Raw genomic sequence first — 20,572 nt, forward strand, 5'->3', positions numbered from 1 at the left:
CCGGCTGCTACTTCCTCGCTGTAACTCTCCTGGCGGCTGGTCGCCAGCACAGGGAAGCGTTCGTCGAACAGCAGGTTAGCACTGCCGTCGCCCTCAAGCCCTGGAGGTGTTGGGAGTGGAGAAATGGGCGGCAGTCTCGGCTGATTGCTGGCCTGATGGTGCGCGGCCTCCTCAACGCCAAACGAGTGGTGGGGCTCGTCACCCTGCTGAACCTCCTGCAGCCATAAAGCCGCCATAGTTCCACCTGCGCTGGACAGATTATAATGGGCTCCGATCCCGGCTCAGCTCACAGATTGCACCGAATCCCATGGACCTTTCGTCCCGTGCCCTGTCCGGGGATCAGGATGGCGTGACCCAGTTCCCCTGCTCGCAGCACTCGGTGTCTCGTGTGGTGATATCACGTGTCAGAACGTGATTGAACAGTGTTCGGAGAAATCATCGAGAAACTTCTATGGTAAACGTGGTTGCAGTTGCTGTAGTAAATAGAAGTTCGAGTTCTATTCTAACAGAATATGTTTTGTTATTGTTAAACCACGATGCGTATAAAGAACACAACATGGTGTCAGAAGTCGGTCTGGAAGAATAATACGTTCGCTAATACGGGAGAATCGAAGATGATCCAAAAGAAAACCGCACGAACTGTTTTCGGGGTTTGCTAACAGCTTTAAAAATGGAACATCTGCAATCCCCACCGACACTTCAGCTGACTAGGAATGCAGCTGAAAACCGGAGGAAATACAAGCAACATTTTGAAATCTATTTATCGGCGATCAGAGCCGATAGAAAACCAGAAAACGGCGATTCTACTGCACGTAATAGGTGACGACGCAATTGAAATATAATCATTCTATTTCTGAAGATGAAATTAATTTCAATTTAAAGTCGATAATGGACAAATTGGAAGCATTTTGTATACCGAAGCGTAATGTGACGTATGAGGTGTTCAAGATTTTCACGTGTAAGCAGAAAATAGATCGATATGTTACGAAGTTGAAACGCCGAAGTAAATCATGTGCGTTTGCAGAACTGGCAGACTCTCTCATTGGAGACAGAATTGTTTGTGGCATTCGGGATAATGGTCTGAGAGAAAGGCTGTTAAGAGAGCAAGACCTGGATTTGGAAAAAGCTTTGATATTTTGCAAAGCTTCGGAAACCGTAACGACAGGCTGAACACCTTTTCATTGAAAGCTGCAGCGTAGACTCTGTAAAAAAGCGCGAACATATTAGAAGAAATATTAAAAAGGCAACGAAACCGACAGAGAGCAAGACGTCTTGTGATTGCTGCGGACAGCAGCACCAGGCAAAAAAGTGTTCAGCGTACGGAAAAATATGCATGCAATAAGAGTAATCATACTACTTTTCACACTGTTGCAGAAGTAGGAATAAAATGAAACAAGTAAATACAGTGATTGAAGATGAACGTGAGGAATGTTATATTGTCACGGTCCTGATTGTTTATTCCCTAGTTTCCTCTAATTTCCTTTAATTGTGCCATGGTTCTGACCGTTAATTTCCCAATTACTTCTAATTTTCTTTCATGATGACCTGCAGTATAAGAACCCCCCGGCGTTACAAAACCTAGTTACCAGATCGTGGTCTTTTTCCTGTGTGATAACTAACGTTTCCCGACCGCTTAGAAGTGTTTGTTCTAAGTTAGCTGCAATTTCAAGGTTTATCTATGAAACTCCGTCTCTCTGAGTCAAGGCTCCATATCAGGGCTCCGTGTCAAGATCCCTGCTGTTTGCTGTTCGGCGTTTACGCCCGTGTAAGTATCCTACCTTAATCTCCGTGCCTGTGTGCTGCACTTGGGTTCGCCGCAGTCGCTCCTTGCAACAGAACGATCTGGCCACTATGGACCCAGCGGACACGAATACCCTGCAACAAGCCCTCGCCAGCCAGGGCTCCCAACTGGATCTGCACGATCAACTTCTCTGGGATGTCATGGAGAACCTCCGTTCCCTGTCTGCTGACGTAAAGAAGATCAGTGACCAGGTGGACCGAGTATCCGTTCATCTTACCCGATCCACTCCTGGAACTCTGTCAGCCCAGCCCAGACAGCCGGTAGTGGCAACCCCCTACGTGTCGGTAACACCACCGCCAAGAGAGCCACACATACCTGAACCAGAACACTATGCTGCGGATTTGGGGAAGTGCCGGGCCTTCCTTCTGCAATGCTCCTTGGTGTTCGAACAGCAGTCATCCAAGTACTCCACAGACAAGTCGAAGATGGGTTATATGGGTTGTAGCGGGGAAGTGCCTTAGTGTGGGCTACAGCTATCTGGGATAATCAACCGGCTAACTGCTCTTCATTCCCCACCTTTATCACAGAAATGAGAAGGAGCTTTCACCACCCTGTCCGTGGTAAAGATGCCGCTAAGCGACTACTCACTCTCCGTCAGCGCTCACACAGTGTTGCCGCCTATTCCGTGGATTTCCGGATGTTAGTGGCTGACTCGGGGTGGAATGATGAGGCACTCCAAGGGGTATTTTGAAAAGGCCTCAGCGACATGGTGAAAGACGAGTTGGTGGCAAGGGATGACACCAACAGCCTGGATTGTTTGATCTCCCTAGCCACCAGGTTGGACAATTGTCTTCGAGAACGCCATAGGGAGAGAACTGGTCGTCCACTCCCTTTAGCAACTCCACGACACTCTTTACCGTCTCCCACCGGCCCTAGCCTCTCTTCCCCTCCCTCTCCTAGAATAGCTCCCAGTCCAGCCGTTTCCACCACCCAGGAGAGGAACCCATGCAGCTGGGACGGAACCGCCTTTCTCTCACAGAGCGACTCCGGAAATTGAGAGCGGGGAAATGTCTCTATTGCGGCCAGTCCCGCCACTTCCGTGCTACCTGTTCCCTTCGGCCAAAAGGGAGGGCTCACCAGTAGAAAGGGGGACCCTCGTGAGTCAGACAACATTCCCTTCTGTCCCCCGAACCCGGGTGCAGATCCAACCTCCTATCGTTTTTGTGTACCCCTGGTTAAGCGGGGGGCGGGCGGGGCATCCCAGATAATCTGAAGGAAACACGGCCTCCTGGAGAAGGTAGAATCCCGGTGGCTGTTGCTGTAAGAGAGTTACGCTAACCGCTATGCTACTGTGCTTCGAAAAGAACAGAGGAATATCCATTTAAAACAGGAAAGACGAGAAATTCCTTTAACCTGGAGGCGGCGAATCTGCGGTATTCGTTGCCACAGATGGGAGGAGGAGGATTTTAATTGAAAGTCGATGACCAGGGTTTTCCTGATAGACGGTAATGGCTGTCTCGAACGAGAATGCAGAGACTATGGTGGATGAAGAAACGAAGTAGAACATTTGGAAAGCTCATGGGCAGGTTACAGGAAAGACATGCAGGAATGTGAGTCTTGTGCAGAAGAAATGCAGGCTATCTGGACAGATTGTCATCACTTTCTGACGAGGTGGGTGAAAAGCCCCGCTTTCGTGATTATATATAACGAGATTTCCACGAGACCCCTCTCTCGTTCTTTTGCGAATATAAATCGAATCGAATCGAATCAATCCCTTGACGGACATCAGTCTTGTCAGCCCAGGAATAAACCTGGCGAACCTTTGCTATAATCCCGATTTTGAACACTTTTCTCAGACAGGGAGACCTGCAGTAAACACTGTAATCATGGTGTACTTATGAAAACCTCTATCCCTACTTCTGGACTCAAATTTTCTCGTCATTTGGACTTACCATTTTCATCCTTATTCGCCTTCTAGTTCTGTATATCCGTTGTCACTGACTAGAGTCATAGTGCTATACAGCAGAGATACGGGCCTTTTGGCCAAACCGGACCATACCAACCAAGATACCTATTTACCTTTGCAAATTTGTCCGCATTTGGCCGATATCTTTCTTAACCCAGTGCGCAAGGATACCAAAGGCTGTTTGCATTTTCATTACATAATCTTTCGCTGTTTATTTAACAACCTGCCTTTAAATTATTGCTACTAAAAGTGATAGCACTGCATCTTTCGTGTAGTTCCCTGGCAATGGAATTGTACAAAGATACCCTCCCGTGTAATATATCCTGCACATAGCCCACATCCAAGCTTCATAAAGAAGTGTTTTGGATTTGGCTAAAATAAGGAGCTATTTTTTCCAACTTAGGAATGGTGTGCCAGCCATTCGGTGCTATTTTCGAGGGAGAACAGGAATGCAGATCCATGTTCGAGGGAGAACAAGAACTCAGAGCCTTGGTCGAGGGAGAACAGGAACGCAGAGCTCAAGGTAGTGGGAAACGGCTGGATCTACCCAGCGGAGGCGAGAGCAGGAAGAGATGGTTCCCTACACAAGGTAGCGGCAAACAGCCAGACCTACCTAGCGAAGGCTTGGACACAAAGAGACAGTTCCAAACAAAGAAAGATAGTTCTTTATCTAGTCACAGCAAGGCCCCAGTCTTGCCCTGGCGCTTGAACATGACAGTGTTACAGGCGAAGGTAGCAGGCGAGGCTACAGAAGGAAGGGGAAGGAACAGTCAAGCAACTGAAGCTGAACCCAGGAGCTGTTTATGTAGCCAACCAAAAATGGGAATCATGTGCCTGGATTGAGACACACAACAGGACAAGGGAAAACTGGAAAACCTGGAATAAGGAACCATGGACCGGACTGTGAACCGGAATGCGACCTTCATGGACTGGACCATGACATGTATACAATATACGTACATGAAAATTTTTTTCTTCACAAGCACGCACGAAAACAGAGCATTGTCCCAAAGAGTGAATGATATTTAAATGTTAGAACTTCGAAGTCCCCGAACTTCCCCCACCCACGCATAAGCAGCAGCAAAGCAAAGCAACGCAATCGCCAGCATAAAAAAAGCATCTGCTCCCTTCACGGAGCAGTCAAACGTGCAGCAAAGCAGTAATAAAGACACAGAATTTCAGTACCCCCAAAGACTTCTCCTTCGCCCTGTAATTCACGAAGTCACAGGCTCTCTGTCTCTCCCTAATAAGGGAATAGCAGGTGTCCCAGTTTCACTGAGAGAGGGGAAACATAACAAAACGATTCACAGATTTATGGTGTTAAAGGTGTTTTGTGTCGTTTTTTCCCCGAGTTCTGTGTCCAAGGAAGTCTGGTCTCTGGGCACATAGACAGCAGCCAGTTCTCTGCTTTCGATCTTCCACAGCACATTAGGCGGTGACACCGACCTCACATCTGCCTGCCTCCAGAGCTATGAAATTCCGGCACCCTGAAGGCACGCTATTCTTCCAGGCTGTGTCCTTGGCGTATTGAAAAGCGGACAGTCATGAAGCCCTGAGATTTGTGATTTTTGTGTCCTCTTTGTGGTTTTTATATATGACTTCGATGAAGAAGTAGAAAGGTGGGTTGGTAGGTTTGCTGATGACACGAAGGTTGGGGGTGTTGTCGATAGTCTGGAGGATTGGCAATGGTTACAACGGGACATCGATAGGATGCAGAATTGGGCTGTGAAGTGGCAGATGGACTTCAACCCAGATGTGTGAAGTGGTTCATTTTGGTAGGCCAAAATTGAAGACAGAATATAATAGTAATGGTAAGACTCTTGGCAATGTTGATTATTAAATAATCTTCCAGAAATAGTAGGGGACAGAGGGACCAGTAAGATGGAGGAACTGAGTGAAATACCTGTTAGTAGGGAAGTGGTGTTAGGTAAATTGAAAGGATTAAAGGCAGATAAATCCCCAGGGCCAGATGGTCTGCATCCCAGAGTGCTTAAGGAAGTAGGCCAAGAAATAGTGGATGCATTAGTGATAATTTTTCAAAACTCATTAGATTCTGGACTAGTTCCTGAGGATTGAAGGGTGGCTAATGTAACCCCACTTTTTAAAAAAGGAGGGAGAGAGAAACCGGGGAATTATAGACTGGTTAGCCTAACATTGGTGGTGGGGAAACTGCTGGAGTCAGTTATCAAAGATGTGATAACAGCACATTTGGAAAGCGGTGAAATCATCGGACAAAGTCAGCATGGATTTGTGAAAGGAAAATCATGTCTGACGAATCTCATAGAATTTTTTGAGGACGTAACTAGTAGAGTGGATAGGGGAGAACCAGTGGATGTGGTATATTTGTATTTTCAAAAGGCTTTTGACAAGGTCCCACACAGGAGATTAGTGTGCAAACTTAAAGCACACGGTATTGGGGGTAAGGTATTGATGTGGATAGAGAATTAGTTAGCAGACAGGAAGCAAAGAGTGGGAATAAACGGGACCTTTTCAGAATGGCAGGCAGTGACTAGTGGGGTACTGCAAGGCTCAGTGCTGGGACCCCAGTTGTTTACAATATATATTAATGACTTGGATGAGGGAATTAAATGCAGCATCTCCAAGTTTGCGGATGACACGAAGCTGAGTGGCAGTGTTAGCTGTGAGGAGGATGCTAAGAGGATGCAGGGTGACTTGGATAGGTTGGGTGAGTGGGCAAATTCATGACAGATGCAATTTAATGTGGATAAATGTGAAGTTATCCACTTTGGTGGCAAAAATAGGAAAACAGATTATTATCTGAATGGTGGCTGATTAGGAAAAGGGGAGGTGCAATGAGACCTGGGTGTCATTATACACCAGTCATTGAAAGTGGGCATGCAGGTACAGCAGGCAGTGAAAAAGGCAGATGGTATGCTGGCACTTATAGCGAGAGGGTTTGAGTACAGGAGCAGGGAGGTACTACTGCAGTTGTACAAGGCCTTGGTGAGACCACACCTGGAGTATTGTGTGCAGTTTTGGTCCCCTAATCTGAGGAAAGACATCCTTGCCATAGAGGGAGTACAAAGAAGGTTCACCAGATTGACTCCTGGGATGGCAGGACTTTCATATGAAGAAAGACCGGATGAACTAGGCTTGTACTCGTTGGAATTTAGAAGATTGAGGGGGGATCTAATTGAAACCTATAAAACCCTAAAGGGATTGAACAGGCTAGATGCAGGAAGATTGTTCCCGATGTTGGGGAAGTCCAGAACGAGGGGTCACAGTTTGAGGATAAAGGGGAAGCCTTTTAGGACTGAGATTAGGAAAAACTTCTTCACACAGAGAGTGGTGAATCTGTGGAATTCTCTGCCACAGGAAACAGTTGAGGCCAGTTCAACGGCTATATTTAAGAGAGAGTTAGACATGGCCCTTGTGGCTACGGGGATCAGGAGGTATGGAGGGAAGGCTGGTGCAGGGTTCTGAGTTGGATGATCAGCCATGATCATAATAAATGGCGGTGCAGGCTCGAAGGGCCGAATGGCCTACTCCTGCACCAATTTTCTATGTTTCTATCTGAGAGATCTTGCGGTCACATAGGACACTCAAAGCTGCTGCTCACTTTGACAGTATTGTTAAGAAGGTCTGTGGTATGTTGGCATTCATCAACCGTGGGAATGAGTTAGAGACGTGAGATAATGCTACAGGTATGTAAGACCTTCATCAGACCTCACTTAGAGTATTGTGCTCAGTTCTGGTTACCTCACCGCAGGAAAGATGTCGGTACTATAGAGGGTATGTAGAGGAGGTTTCCAAGGATGTTGCCTGGATTGGAAGGCGTACCTTATGAGAATAGGTTGAGTGAACTTGGCCTTTTCTCCTGGGAGCGATGGAGGATGAGAGGTGGACTGATAGAGGTGTATAAGATGATGAGTGTCATTGATCGTGTGGATGGTCAGGGGCTTTTTCCCAGGACTAAAATTTCTGGATTTTCATATTTTGCTACTGGAAAACGGGTAAGCCTGCGTTACTCGGTGTCTCGGACTTTCACACAGCAACGAAAACTAAAGACCTATTATTAAACTGTGCTAGCGACGAGGCTATACATCAGTAGGATATAATAAAACCGGATTTTTTTAAACTGATGTAAGATTTCTGTGGAAAACTATATATAGTAAGATCTCAGATTTGTGTAATTCCCAATTGAATTCCTCACTGCTCAACATCAATTCTCGGAAAGCTTGCAAGGTAAATTCAAGTAAATGTGTCAGTAAATTACATCTCTGAATAATTCTAAAAGTAAATAGAAGATAGAATATAATATAGATAAATTTGAAGTGATCTAATTCCAAAACATGTTGTTTTAGTTTCCCAAAGATTGGTCTTTTTTCAGTTAATTGGAACCTCGTTGTCCTGGAACACAAGTCATGTCATCGGGAAGGGCGATCCTTGTATAAGCAGACATTACAAGAAAGTTCTAGTACCGGACGAACTCTGATTTGTTCAAATTATGCGAGGCCTCCCTCAGACCTTAACTGGAGTTTTATTCATCGTCTTGGTTTCCCTACCTAATAAATGAGTAGCTCTGGAAAAAAAAGCAAGTGTACTTTGGCAGTGTAAAATGCTATTAGTCGGGGCCGGGAAGGGCGAGGTGTTTCGAAACCAGGAACATAATCTCCAAATATCATGAGGTCATTTATAACCAGTATGGAAATAAATATGCTGAATTAATTCAGCGCAGCATGCAGGCTCAGTCATTGAATCATCCGAAACACACACCGGTGTTTTTACTGCGTATTACGAATATAGAGGCGAGCAGGAAAATGACAAAAATGTGGATAATAAGCAATGATTTCGACTGAGTGGGCTCGAGTGTTGAAGCGACTCGTATTATTTATGACTTTTCCTATGAGAACGCCGGTTCATGCATATGCGTTCTCTAACCTAACTTATTTAACTTAAACTTTTCCATTTTCATATTACCATGAGCGTTTTACGTGTCAGAGTTCTAAAATGTATATTTTTCTTGTCTATGTACTGCTGCTGTTGACAGTCTATGGTATAAACATCCGTGTCTCCCTTTCTTTTCCCTAAAGCTAATTTGGTGGCGATTCTGATCCTGTCCCGCGAGAAGTGTGGCCTCTCTAAATGCATCACTCGCTATTTGGTCTCCATGGCAGTAACGGATTTGCTCCTCATTATTACCGCTGTGATTATCAACCGCATTTGTGGCATTTATTTCCCAGGAAGTTTCCTCTCCATCACCCCAGTGTGTAGTGCCATTATTGCAATAACCTATGCAGCCAGGGTCAGTTCTGTTTGGTTAACCGTCGCTTTCACCTCTGACCGTTTTGTCGTCATTTGTTGCCAGAAACTGAAGGCGAAGTATTGCACCGACAAAACGGCATCTGTGGTCATAGCAACTGTTTGTTTACTTAGTTGTTTTATCAATATTCCATGCTACTTCATTCATGAACCCAGCTATATAATTAACAATGTACCATGGTATTGCAAACTGAAAGCTGTCCGTTATACTTCTCTATTGTGGGGCGTTTATGATTGGTTCGACCACCTCTTCACTCCTTGTTTCCCGATCCTTTTGCTCAATCTTCTCACTGTCAGACACATTTTAGAAGCTAGTAGAGCCCGGAAGAGACTCCAAGTCCAAAACAGTGGGAACAATCAGACTGACGCAGGGATGGAGAGCAGGAGGAAGTCTATTGTGTTACTCTTCGCCGTTTCAGGCAGTTCCATACTATTGTGGATGACACATTTGTTACAGTTCCTATATGAGAGAATTTCCAATGACCATCAAGTTAGCGGTTACAGTGATCCCAAGTCTATATTTATTGAAACTGCCAATATGCTCCAACTATTAAGTTGCTGCACAAACACATTTATCTCTGCAGTCACTCAGAGAAAGTTCAGGGAACAGCTGAAAACCACGGTACAATATCTAGTAAATATAATAGGTAAATGTATGAAATAATGGATGAAGCTAATTCAACCGCGAATGTGCAACATTGTTTTAAATATAACTTGTCTTGTGTTAAATGTGAACCAGAAACTTTTATCTTCGATCACAAAACCACTTCTGCAAATACAGGGATAAAAATATTAGAATGAAATTGTTGTGAAATGGCCAAGTTGGATATATTTCTCTAATAATGTAATGACAGCAGCCATCCCTAATATTTGTCGGACAAATATTTCATTTGACTAACTGATGATCTATTTCGTACTACAGAGGCCGTGAATGATAGTTCAAGGCGAGAAAGAGCTACAAGGCGAATAAAAGGCAGTAAATGCCATAAAGCATATGGTTGATTTTTTTATGGTAGAAGAAATGGCTGTATTAATTTACTGCAATATGCATCAATGTCTGCGTTTCACAACTCCTTACAAATCGGCAGAAATACATCACGTACTTTTTTTTTACAAAATCGTATTATTATATAACCTCTCCATTCGAAAAATATCTTTATATATCCTCGTTGGAACAAAGAGAAATTCTGCCCCAACACTCCATTCTCTGGAAGCCGGAACAAAGATAAGAGCATTTTGATCGTCCTTTATTAACAGACAACTAATCTCCGGAGATACAGCTAATCACTTCGGGCACAACAACAAACCTATCGCATGTACAGGTTAACAAACTCAACAAACCCAACAAAATCAACAAACTCATTCATAAGGCCAGTGATGTTGTGGGGAAGAAACTGGACTCTCTGACGGTGGTGTCTGAAAAGAGGATGCTGTCCAACTTGCATGCCATCTTGGACAATATCTCCCATCCACTACATAATGGACTGGCTGGGCACAGGAGTACATTCAGCCAGAGACTCATTCCACCGAGATGCAACACTGAGCGTCATAGGAAGTCATTCCTGCCTGTGGCCATCAAACTTTACGACTCCTCCCTTGGAGGGTCAGACACCCTGAGCCAATAGGCTAGTCCTGTACTTATTTCCTGGCATAATTTACATATTACTATTTAATTATTTATGGTTTTACTACTATTTAATCATTTATGGTGCAAGTGTAACGAAAACCAATTTCCCTCGGGATCAATAAAGTATGACTATGACTGAACCTTCAAGCTAGATAGAGCAAAGATAATTGTGCAGATTAGTAAAATATGATTCGTCATCTGTGAAATCCACTTTGTTTTTTGAACAGAGATTTCAGCTTTTGAGGAGAGCAGACCTATAGAGAAGTGAGCTTCAGTGATTTAGTGATACCTTTGAAATAGTGAAGCCCGTAAAAGTTGTTATGGAAAAGTAGATCGAAAGGCTTCCAGGAAGATTCAGCTGGTTGGATACAAAATTAGATTGATGGTAGGAAGCAGAGGACAATGGTGTGAGTTTACGTTTCAGACTGGAGGTCGATGCATAATGGAGTTCCTTAGGGATTGGTTCCAGGCCTGTTTTCATCTGGAAACTAACAGTCGAGTTTCGTCGCAGCCCTAAGCCTTGACTGTACATTTCCCACTTTTAATGCTGCCTCACCCGCTCTGTTATTCCAGCATTTTAATGCATTGCTTAAACTAAGGATTCCCAGATCCTTATATGTTTTCCCACTGAATTAACAGTCACCTGGCTAGGTTCATTTCCCTACAGCAGATCCTACCTCACCCCTCCCCTCTACCCGGTTCATGGACTGTCGATATGTTGATATATGCAACCCTCGTGGATGTACGTAATGAATTCCGCCAAGCGTGAAGGCCTTGCACTGAGGATGTTGCAGTTAATATTGGAGATGCTGAAGTCACCCACAGCAACAAACGTGTTGCTTTTCGATCTTCCCCATATTTACCTGTGCATATCTCAGTATCTATATGCTCAAACTCTAGTTCGCTAATAGGAAGCGGGTAGTACAAAGCCACCTGAGTGTTTGCACCTTCGTTAACATTAATGTCTAGTCTAGTAGTCTGAGTGGATAAACCCTCTAATGTTTCCTCACTGAGAGCAACTGTGACATTGTCGCTGATTTGACAACACACCTCTCCTTTTATCTCCCTCTCTATCTTTATTGGTGCTGTTGTGGATAGTGTAGTTGACTGGCAAAAAAATACAGAGAGTAATAGATCAATTGTACGTATGGGTGGAGAAATGGCAGATGGAGGTTAACCGGGACAAATCCTGTACCTTGGTAGTCCAAATGGAAAGAGATAATACTGTCAAGGGCAATCTTAGCAATCTTGATGAGCAGAGGGATCTTGGGGTCGAAGTCCGTAGATACCGGAAAGTAGCTACACAGCTTGACAGTGTGGTTCAGGAGGCTTACGGAACACTTGCTTTTATTAGTCGAGGCATTGAGTTCAAAAGTCAAGAGGTTATGCTGCGACTTTCGGGCCACATCTGGATATTCCATACATTTCTGGTTGCCCCATTACGGAAAAGATGTCGAGGCTTTGGAAAGGGTGCAAAAGAAGTTTACCAAGATGCTATCTAGATCAGAAGGCACGCGCAATGGAGGTTATAAGATCATTGGATGCATAGATAGAGTAGACAGACTATCTCTTTCCTAGGGCCTGCATTCGGATAGAAGTGTAATCTCAAAGGAGATGTGAGGGGCAATATTTTACACGGAGACTGGGTGGTGCCTGGAATGAGCTTTCTGGGTTGATGGTACAGTCCGACACCTTAGGGATTTTTAAGCAACATTTCAACAGGCACATGAATGTGAGGGAAATAGAAGGATATTCACATTCTGTAGGCAGAACAGATCGGTTAGTCATTTGATTGTCAGTTTAAATAGTTCAGCACAACATTGTGGGCTGAAGGGTCTTTATATAAGGATGTAATGTTCTATGTTCTATGATAGAACCATGCATGATTTCAATAATTCCCCCTGTTTCTAGCCAGCCTTCCCCCCTCAGCTCTAATGAAACACCATCGGAATGAAGCGATAGCTCTCTTTCTCTCTCGTCAGGTATTAACGGACCTGTTAAATATACCAAAGGTAATCTCTTTTTATTAGGGATATCCTTCCTCAGCATTTTTTAGCTGTAGAAATTGTTTTTTTTTTGTTCTTTCGTTACCTTAAGACCATAAAAGCAAAAGACATAGGAGCTGAATTGGGCCACTGCTCTGCCATTTGATCATTGCTTATCGCTTTTCTTCTCAATTCCATTCTCTTGCCCTCTCCTGTAACTTTTCAGCATTTGACTGAACAGGAACCTAGCAACTTCCGCCTTATCTACACCGAATGACCTGGCCTCCACAGTCGCCTGTGTTGTGCTAATGAATTCAACATATTCACAACTCTGAGGCTAAAGGAAAACCCCCTCATCTCCGTTGTAAATGCACGTCCCTCTATTCTGAACCTGTGCACGTCGGTGCTAGACTATCCCAGATAGAGGCAACATCCTTTCCAATCCCAGTCCATCTGTGCCTTTCAACATTCGATAGCTTTCAATGAAATTACACTAACCACACCACCCCCGTCTAATCCTTGAAATTCCAGCGACTACATGACCAGAGACGTCAAACGGCACTAATATGGCGAGCCTGTCATTTCCGGAATCATTTTTGCGTTTTTAATGGCCCCAAGACTGCTCACGGGACTCCAAGTGTGGTGTCACCAGTCCCTTATAAATTCCCAGCGTGATATGTTTCTTTTTTCTCTTTTTGTCCTCTCAGAATGAATGCTAAAATTGTATTTACATTCCTAATCACAGACTCAACCAGCAAGACCGTTAGGGAGTCCTGCACGAGGTCTTCCAAGTCCCTTTTCACCTCGGATTTTTGAATTTTCTCCCCTTTTAGTCTACGCTTTTATTCCTTTTACCACAGTTCATGATCATGTTCTTCCCGACACTGTATTCCATCTGCCACTTCTTTGCCTATTCTCCTAATTTGTCTAAGTCTTCCTGCAGCCCCTTTGCTTCCTCAACACTACTTGCCCGTCCACTTATCTTTGTGTCATCTGCAAAATTGGCCACAAAACCATCACTTCAAATCATTGAAGTAGAACGTAAAAATAAGTGGTTCTAACATTGACCACTGTGCAACACCACCAGTCATCGGCAACCAATCGGAAGAGGTTTTGCTTATTCACACTCTTTGCCTCTTGTCAATCTGCCAATGTTCTACCCATGCTAGAATCTTCTCTGTAGTACCATGGGTTCTTAATTGCTTAGCAGCCTCATGTGCGGCACCTTGTCAAAGGCCTTCTGAAAATCAAATCCACAACATCCACCGTTTCTGCTTTGCCTGTCCTACTTGGTATTTCGCCAAATAATTCCATAAGATTTGCCTGGCAAGATTTCCCATAAAGAAACCCATGTCTATTTTACCATGCCTCTGGTACCCTGAAACCTCTTCCTGAACAAGCGACTCCAAAGTTTTCCTAACCACTGAGGTCAAGGTAACTAGCCTATAATTTCCTCTCTTCCCCCTCGCTCACTTCTTGAAGAGTGCAGTGACATTTGCAATTCTGCATTTCTCTGCAACTATACCAGAATGTAGTGATTCTTGAAAGATTATTATTACTCCACAAACTATTCAGGTACCTCCTCTGAACCTTGGGGTGTAGTCCATCTGGTCCAGGTAACTTACTTGCCTTCAGACCTTACAACTTCCTGGGCACCTTCTTCCTAATAATAGCAACTACGTTCACGTATTCCCTCTGACACTTCCGACCATACGGTGTGCTGCTAGTGTCCTCTACAGTGAAGATACTGCAAAGTACTTATTCAGTTCTTCCGCCATTTTCTCGTCCCTCATTACTACCATTCCAGTGTCATTTTCGGGAATTTGATATCTACTCTCGCTTTCCTTGTAATCTTTGTATATCTGACAAAAACAAAATACTGTTGACATCCTCTTTGTGTCATTGAGTAGATTCCTTCACATTTCAACTTTTCTCTCCCTATGGCTTTTCAGCTGCCGTCTGCTATTTCTCAGAAACTGCCGAATCTTCTGACTTCCCACTAACTAATCTAATTACATAGGTGATTTCTATCTGAAAGACTGCTGACATTTTCGAAGCGTTTGTATTTTCTTTTTACATTTGCCTTCTTCCAAACTTAAGAGATCTCAGATCGTTGTCCAAGTTTATCCCTCATTGTGAACCCATTACTTTTGGTATTGGGAAATGTGTTGAGGGTTAATCTGGCTTCTCAGATGAATCGACCTCACATCAAAAGCATTATGACCATGTTTCATTTCATGAAAAGGGAACAGATAGTCCTTTCGAACGTGATCGACTTTGCAGGCTAAAACAATTGACAATATTGATTGGTCTCGTTTGCATTTCGTACACTTATAGCTGCTTTCAACTGCTTTATTCGACCATGTGAGATTTTAGAGAGCCGAAGGTGCAATGTCCAAGTTCAAATTCTAATTTTATTGGCATAAACATGGATCAGAATTAATGAGACCCAGGTTAACATATTCTGACAGGACTTTACTCTTTAAAAACTTATAAAAACAAAATCTTGATTTGAACTCCTCCCTCTCCATACTTGTCTATCTTCCAGCCTAACAACTCCTCTGCATGTGCAAGTAGACAAACGGCTAGGAATTGTAGGATTTGAGTAAGAATAAGTATGTTTTCAAGTGGCGGGCAGTGGCCAGAAGGAATCAGTAATCCATGCATTCTTAATATATTTTCATGTCAAAGATCAGAAAAATAAATGTAATATCTGCGGTTCTGCTAACAACACAACTGTACAGCAGGGGTCCCCAACCTAGTTTGCAACGCGGACCGGTTTCTTGTTGACAATATTCTTGCGGACTGGCCGACCTGGTGGAGGGGTGGGGTGTAGGGTTACCAACGGATACGTTGTGTTTACCTCGAGATAGGCTACAATGACCATGAAGACTTGCGTGGGCACCAGTGCGCATGCGTGTATGTGCCGATTTTTTTTCTACAAATCGTTTTTGGCGATTCTGTACGGGGGCGGGGTGTTAATCACGACCGGAATATAGGTGATAAGTGGCTAATACACTGAATTTCATTTCTAAAAGGGTTTATCTAACAAATTTAATATTAAGCACACAGCGCATATTTTCCTTGCATGAATAAGTCAATTATCGGGGAGGACAGGGGAGATTGAAGTAAGTATTGAACGAACTTCCAGTGGAAGTGGCAGAGGCAGGTTCGATATGATCATTTAACCTTAAATTGGACAGGTATATGGACAGGAAAGGAATGGAGGGTTATAGGCTGAGTGCAGGTCGGTGGGACTAGGTGAGAGTAGCGTTCGGCACAGATTAGAAGGGCAGAGATGGTCTGTTTCCTTGCTGTAATTGTTATATGGTTATATAAGTCACTTATAAGTCAATAGCATCATAACATTTTAAGTAACATTTGGATATTAAACACACAGCACATATTTCCCCGCATATAAATTAATTGCAACACACAAATATCGCTGAATCAGTGGGAGCCCTGGGCTGAAAACTTGTTCCCTTCAACAACACGGTCGTATCGAGGGGTGATGGGAGACAGCGATACTCGAAGTGGGTTCCCTATGTCCAGTCTATTCTGCAATTTAGTTTTTGTTGCATTCATTGCAGAGATATGTTGGAAATGGAAGCACCGTTTTCAGTGCTTTTGTGGCTATCTCAGGATATTTAGCCTTGACTTTGATCCAGAATGCCGGCAGAGATGTTATGTCAAACATACTTTTAAGTCCGCCTTCATTTGCAAGCTCGAGGAGTTGATCTTCTTCCTGTGCTGACATGGATGACGCGCGGGTAATGACCTCGCGTGTGTTCAAGCTCAGCAGTGGGTGAGGGGGGATGAGGAAAGGTGAAGCTGACTCATATCGCCAAATCATATCGTTCCCTAGCGGCCCGGTAGCACATGCTTTGCGGCCCGGTACCGGTCCACAGCCCGGTGATTGGGGACCACTGGTCTTTGTTACGTACCCTGTAACTGGGTTGCCAAACCAGCAGAAATGGATCACTCAGTTGGAGTCTGGATTACTAGAACTAAGAAAGTTTTATTAAAGAAACAAGCAACACAGTACTCTAATCAAAAGGATAATGAATGCAACAGTTCAGCAATGATAAACATACATGTACACAGAATTAAGATAACAGGATCAATCAAGCTCTATCGTTGTCTAGGGGTAAATGCCCAGTTTCAAAGTGACGCAAAGTTCAGTTCAGTTTAGTTCAGTTCAGTTCGCAGACAGTGGAGGGAAGGAGAGAGAGAGCAAAATGAATGAATATTCAAAAGGGCTTCCACACACAGACCTTCGCAGTCAGCTTTCGGGCAAGCCCTTTGTGATGTCATCTGAGGTCACTGACCGTGACCCCCTCCGTTTCGAGATACGATCGTTTCTCTGCGGTGAACCCGGCACCCAGGCAAGGGTGGACACACACCAGGTTCCCGCCGATCATGCCTTTCCACCCTGTGTGTCTATGGCCTGGTCCCGCAACCGGCCTTCCAAAACTTCCCACCGACTTGTGAGAGACGCACCGCTTCCAGGGTCTCGTTACCTCGGGTGTTGTGTGTGTCCTGCCTTAGTGAACCTGTCCCTTTTTATCCCCCTGCTGGGGTATCGCCTGTCCATCACTTCAAACAGTTCAGGGTTCAAAGGGGGAGCCAATCTTGACAGCTCTCTCCTTCTGTTACTCTCTCTCCCGTCCCTTCATTACACATCTCCCAAGGCTGCTCCATTGTTTTCCTTATCTCTCTCTCTCCTGAAGACAGGTGGCAGACCAACTGCTGATCCCACTGGTGCCAGCACAGGACAGCTGCATCTTAATCTATGTGTATTCTTGTCACACTTCCCCCCTTTAAGGATTTTTACCGGGGGTAAAAATTACAAACATGAATACATTATTTGGTACACACAGATATACATCTTTATCAGCTATTTGGCTAATACAGCGAGTTTGAAGTTGTCAACACCTGACAGACAGTCAGCCATCACATTTTCTGTTCCTTTTATATGTGTTATTAATAATCCCTCTTACCAGGCTCCAACTCAGCAAACTTCATAGTGGCCAAAAACACTGATGGATTGCGATCAATGTACCTCTCATTGGGTTTTGTCCCGGACCACAATAACAAGGGTCGTCCCATTCCGACTTAGTTTTCTCTCGCAAGGGCTTAGCCGGAGGGGGAGGGGTGGTAACCGCAGAGTTACTGCAAAACTTCCTACAGTACCCCACCATCTCCAAGAGCCTTCTGAGGGTCCTCTTGTCTGTCGGGGTTGGGATGTCAGCGATAGCCTGCACCGTAGCTTGCATCGCCGCCAGCTGCCCCTGTGTCACCACAATTCCCAGGTAAGTGACCTTCGTGTGGCCGAACTCATTTTTTCCAAGATTCACTATCAAGCTGGCTTCAGACAGCCGTATTACATCGCCAATACACACCTCTGTGTTCGTCAGCCCTTTCGTCACTGAATTACCCAACTGTCAATGTCCTGGAGGGGCCAACATTGTCCAGAGTCTCAGCAGGACAGCCCACATAAATACTGTGGTACCAGAGCAGATTGGATGTTGTGAACTCAATGAAGACCTTCCCATCTTCACCCTCTTCCCTTCCTAATCGCCCTTCTCCCATGGCCCACTCTCCTCTCCCATCAGATTCCTCCTCCTTCAGCCCTTTAACTCTTCCACCTCTACCAGGGGTTCCCAACCTTTTACTTGCCATGGACCAGTACAATTAAGCAAGGGGTCTCAGAGTGAATGTGGAGAGGATGTTTCTTATGGTAGGGAGTCTAAGACCAGAGGACAGCCTCATAATAGTGAGGTGTCCTTTTAGAGATGAATAGGAAGATGAGAAGAAAGTTCTTTAGCCAGAGAGTGGTGAATCTGTGGCATTTATTGCCACAGTCAGCTGTGAAGGCCGAGTATTTTTGTATATTTAAGGCAGAGGTTGGTCAGGTCATGAAGGGATAAAGGGAGAAGGCAGGAGATTGGGGCTGAGAGGGAAAATGGATCAGCCATGATGAAATGCAGAGCAGACTAATGGTCTAATTCTGCTCCCATATCTTGTGGTTTTAGGATATTGGGAACCCCTGACCTAAACACTTCCAGCTTCTAACTTTATCCATCTTCCCCCTTACCTGGTCTCACCTATCACCTGCCAGCTTGAAGTCCTTCCCTCCATGCTCCCACCACCTCCCAGTCTTATTCTGGCTTCTTCCCAGTTCCTTTCCAGTCCTGATGAGGGGGTCTCGGTTTGAAACATCGACTCTTTATTCCTCAGCAGAGTTGCTGCCTGACCTGCTGAGTTCCTCCAGCACTTGGTGTGTGTGTTGTGGGTTGGAAGCAAAATATGCTTGACCCTGATGGACTGAGAGAGACACAATCTCCACCTACTGGCTGTTTATTAATACGTAAACCAGTACAGGAAAAAAAGAATTGTGGTCAGCATAGAGCAGACATGATTACATCGCACGGCAGGGCAGGCTTCTGACAACCAAGTCCAGCTCCTGGCCTTCACGTCTGGCTGAGCTACTAAGATTGGCGGAACCGTTTCTACTGACAGGAGAAGGCACCTAGGTGGGTTACTGATGCCTTAAAACAAGTTGCTTTGGGCTGATGCCAAACTATCGACCTCTGCCATTCCTTTGCATTCATCTGCTGCGTGGAGAGAGCTAGCCTGCTGTGTGGGCAACAACTTGCTCTCCGTGTTGTACTTCCTTGGCTTGCACATCATGTAGACAGCTAGGACACAACATCCATGGTCCATTCCGACCAATGCAGAACCTCCAGGCCTAGCTCATTAACAGACTCCTTCAGCGGACTGGAGGACAGCCTCCATATGAAAGACCGGAAGAACTGAAGACATTGGAGCAGAGTTAGGCCTTTCAGCCTATCGAGTCTGCTCCGCCGTTTCATCATGGCTGATCCATTTCCCTCTCAAACCCATTTTCCCTTTAACCTTTGACGCCCTATCTAATTATTTGGTGATGCGTTGCCTGAGCTGCCTATTCAAACATCCAATGTCAGTCCATCCTTTCTGAGATTAGGGGCCCAAAAATGCACACAAGACTCCAGGTGAGGCCTCACTACTGCCTTATAAAGCCTCAGCATTACATCCTTACATGCAGAAAGACTGGAATCCTCTCTCTCACTCACGCTGACACCAAGCTGTCTGGCCAGGGCAAACATCTGCCACCAGGTTTGGTTGCTAACTTGAAATCCAGCTCACGTTCCCAACCTCCGAACCAAAGCCCTGCTTGTGCTGAAGGCTAAAGCAGTGAAAAGACCCATTGGCGTGACCCTCCGACGTTCCTTCAAAGATATCCCTGCAGCTGAGGGCAGGAGTTCTTTAATAGAACATACAACAGTATAGTACAGGAACAGGCCCTTCAGCCCTCAATGTTGTGCCAGAACAATTAAATTAGTAATCAGATAGCTAACTAAGCTCATCTCTCCTGCCTACACAATGTCCATATCCTCCCATCTTCCTCACATTCATGTGCCTATCTAAACGTCTCTTAAAAATCTCTAATGCATCTATCTCTACCACCACCGCAGGCACCCACCACTCTCTGTGTAAACGATCCGCTCTCACATCTCTGAAATTACCCTCGCTCACCTCCTCCTCTCCTTGGGACTCCCCGCTCTGGTTCTCTGCCTGCTCTGGATCTTCTCATCTCGAATTGCCGACGGGACATCGAATTCATCACTCCTTCACTCCTCCACTGAATGCACTGCCCTCTACTCTCCCCGCACCAATCCCAACCTGACCATCAAACTGCCTCCAAAGCCAGTCTATCCTTCCTCAAGTATGGAGCCCCGAACTGCATGCAGTACTCCAGGTGCAGCCTCACCAGTACCCTGTACAGTTGCAGCATAACTTCCCCGCTCTTCAATTCAGTCCCTCTAGTAATGAATGCCAATACTGTATTCCATTTGCTTTTGTGATAGCCTGCTGCACCTGCAAACTAACCTTTTGTGATTCATGCACAAGTACTCCCAAGTCCCTCA

General features: G+C 44.9%; 1 protein-coding gene across 1 annotated transcript in view; it reads left to right on the forward strand.

The window, feature by feature from the left end:
• The first annotated feature begins 2,367 nt into the window (after positions 1-2,367).
• LOC140203629 (serine/threonine-protein phosphatase 2A 65 kDa regulatory subunit A beta isoform-like) overlaps positions 2,368-20,572 on the forward strand; it is a 116,685-nt gene continuing 98,480 nt past the window's right edge. Inside the window, 1 exon segment of the mRNA XM_072269677.1 lies at positions 2,368-2,440. Coding sequence (XP_072125778.1) covers positions 2,368-2,440 — 73 coding nt within the window.

Source organism: Mobula birostris, chromosome 10 (genome assembly GCF_030028105.1).
Source record: "Mobula birostris isolate sMobBir1 chromosome 10, sMobBir1.hap1, whole genome shotgun sequence".
Taxonomy (NCBI): Eukaryota; Metazoa; Chordata; class Chondrichthyes; order Myliobatiformes; family Myliobatidae; genus Mobula; species Mobula birostris.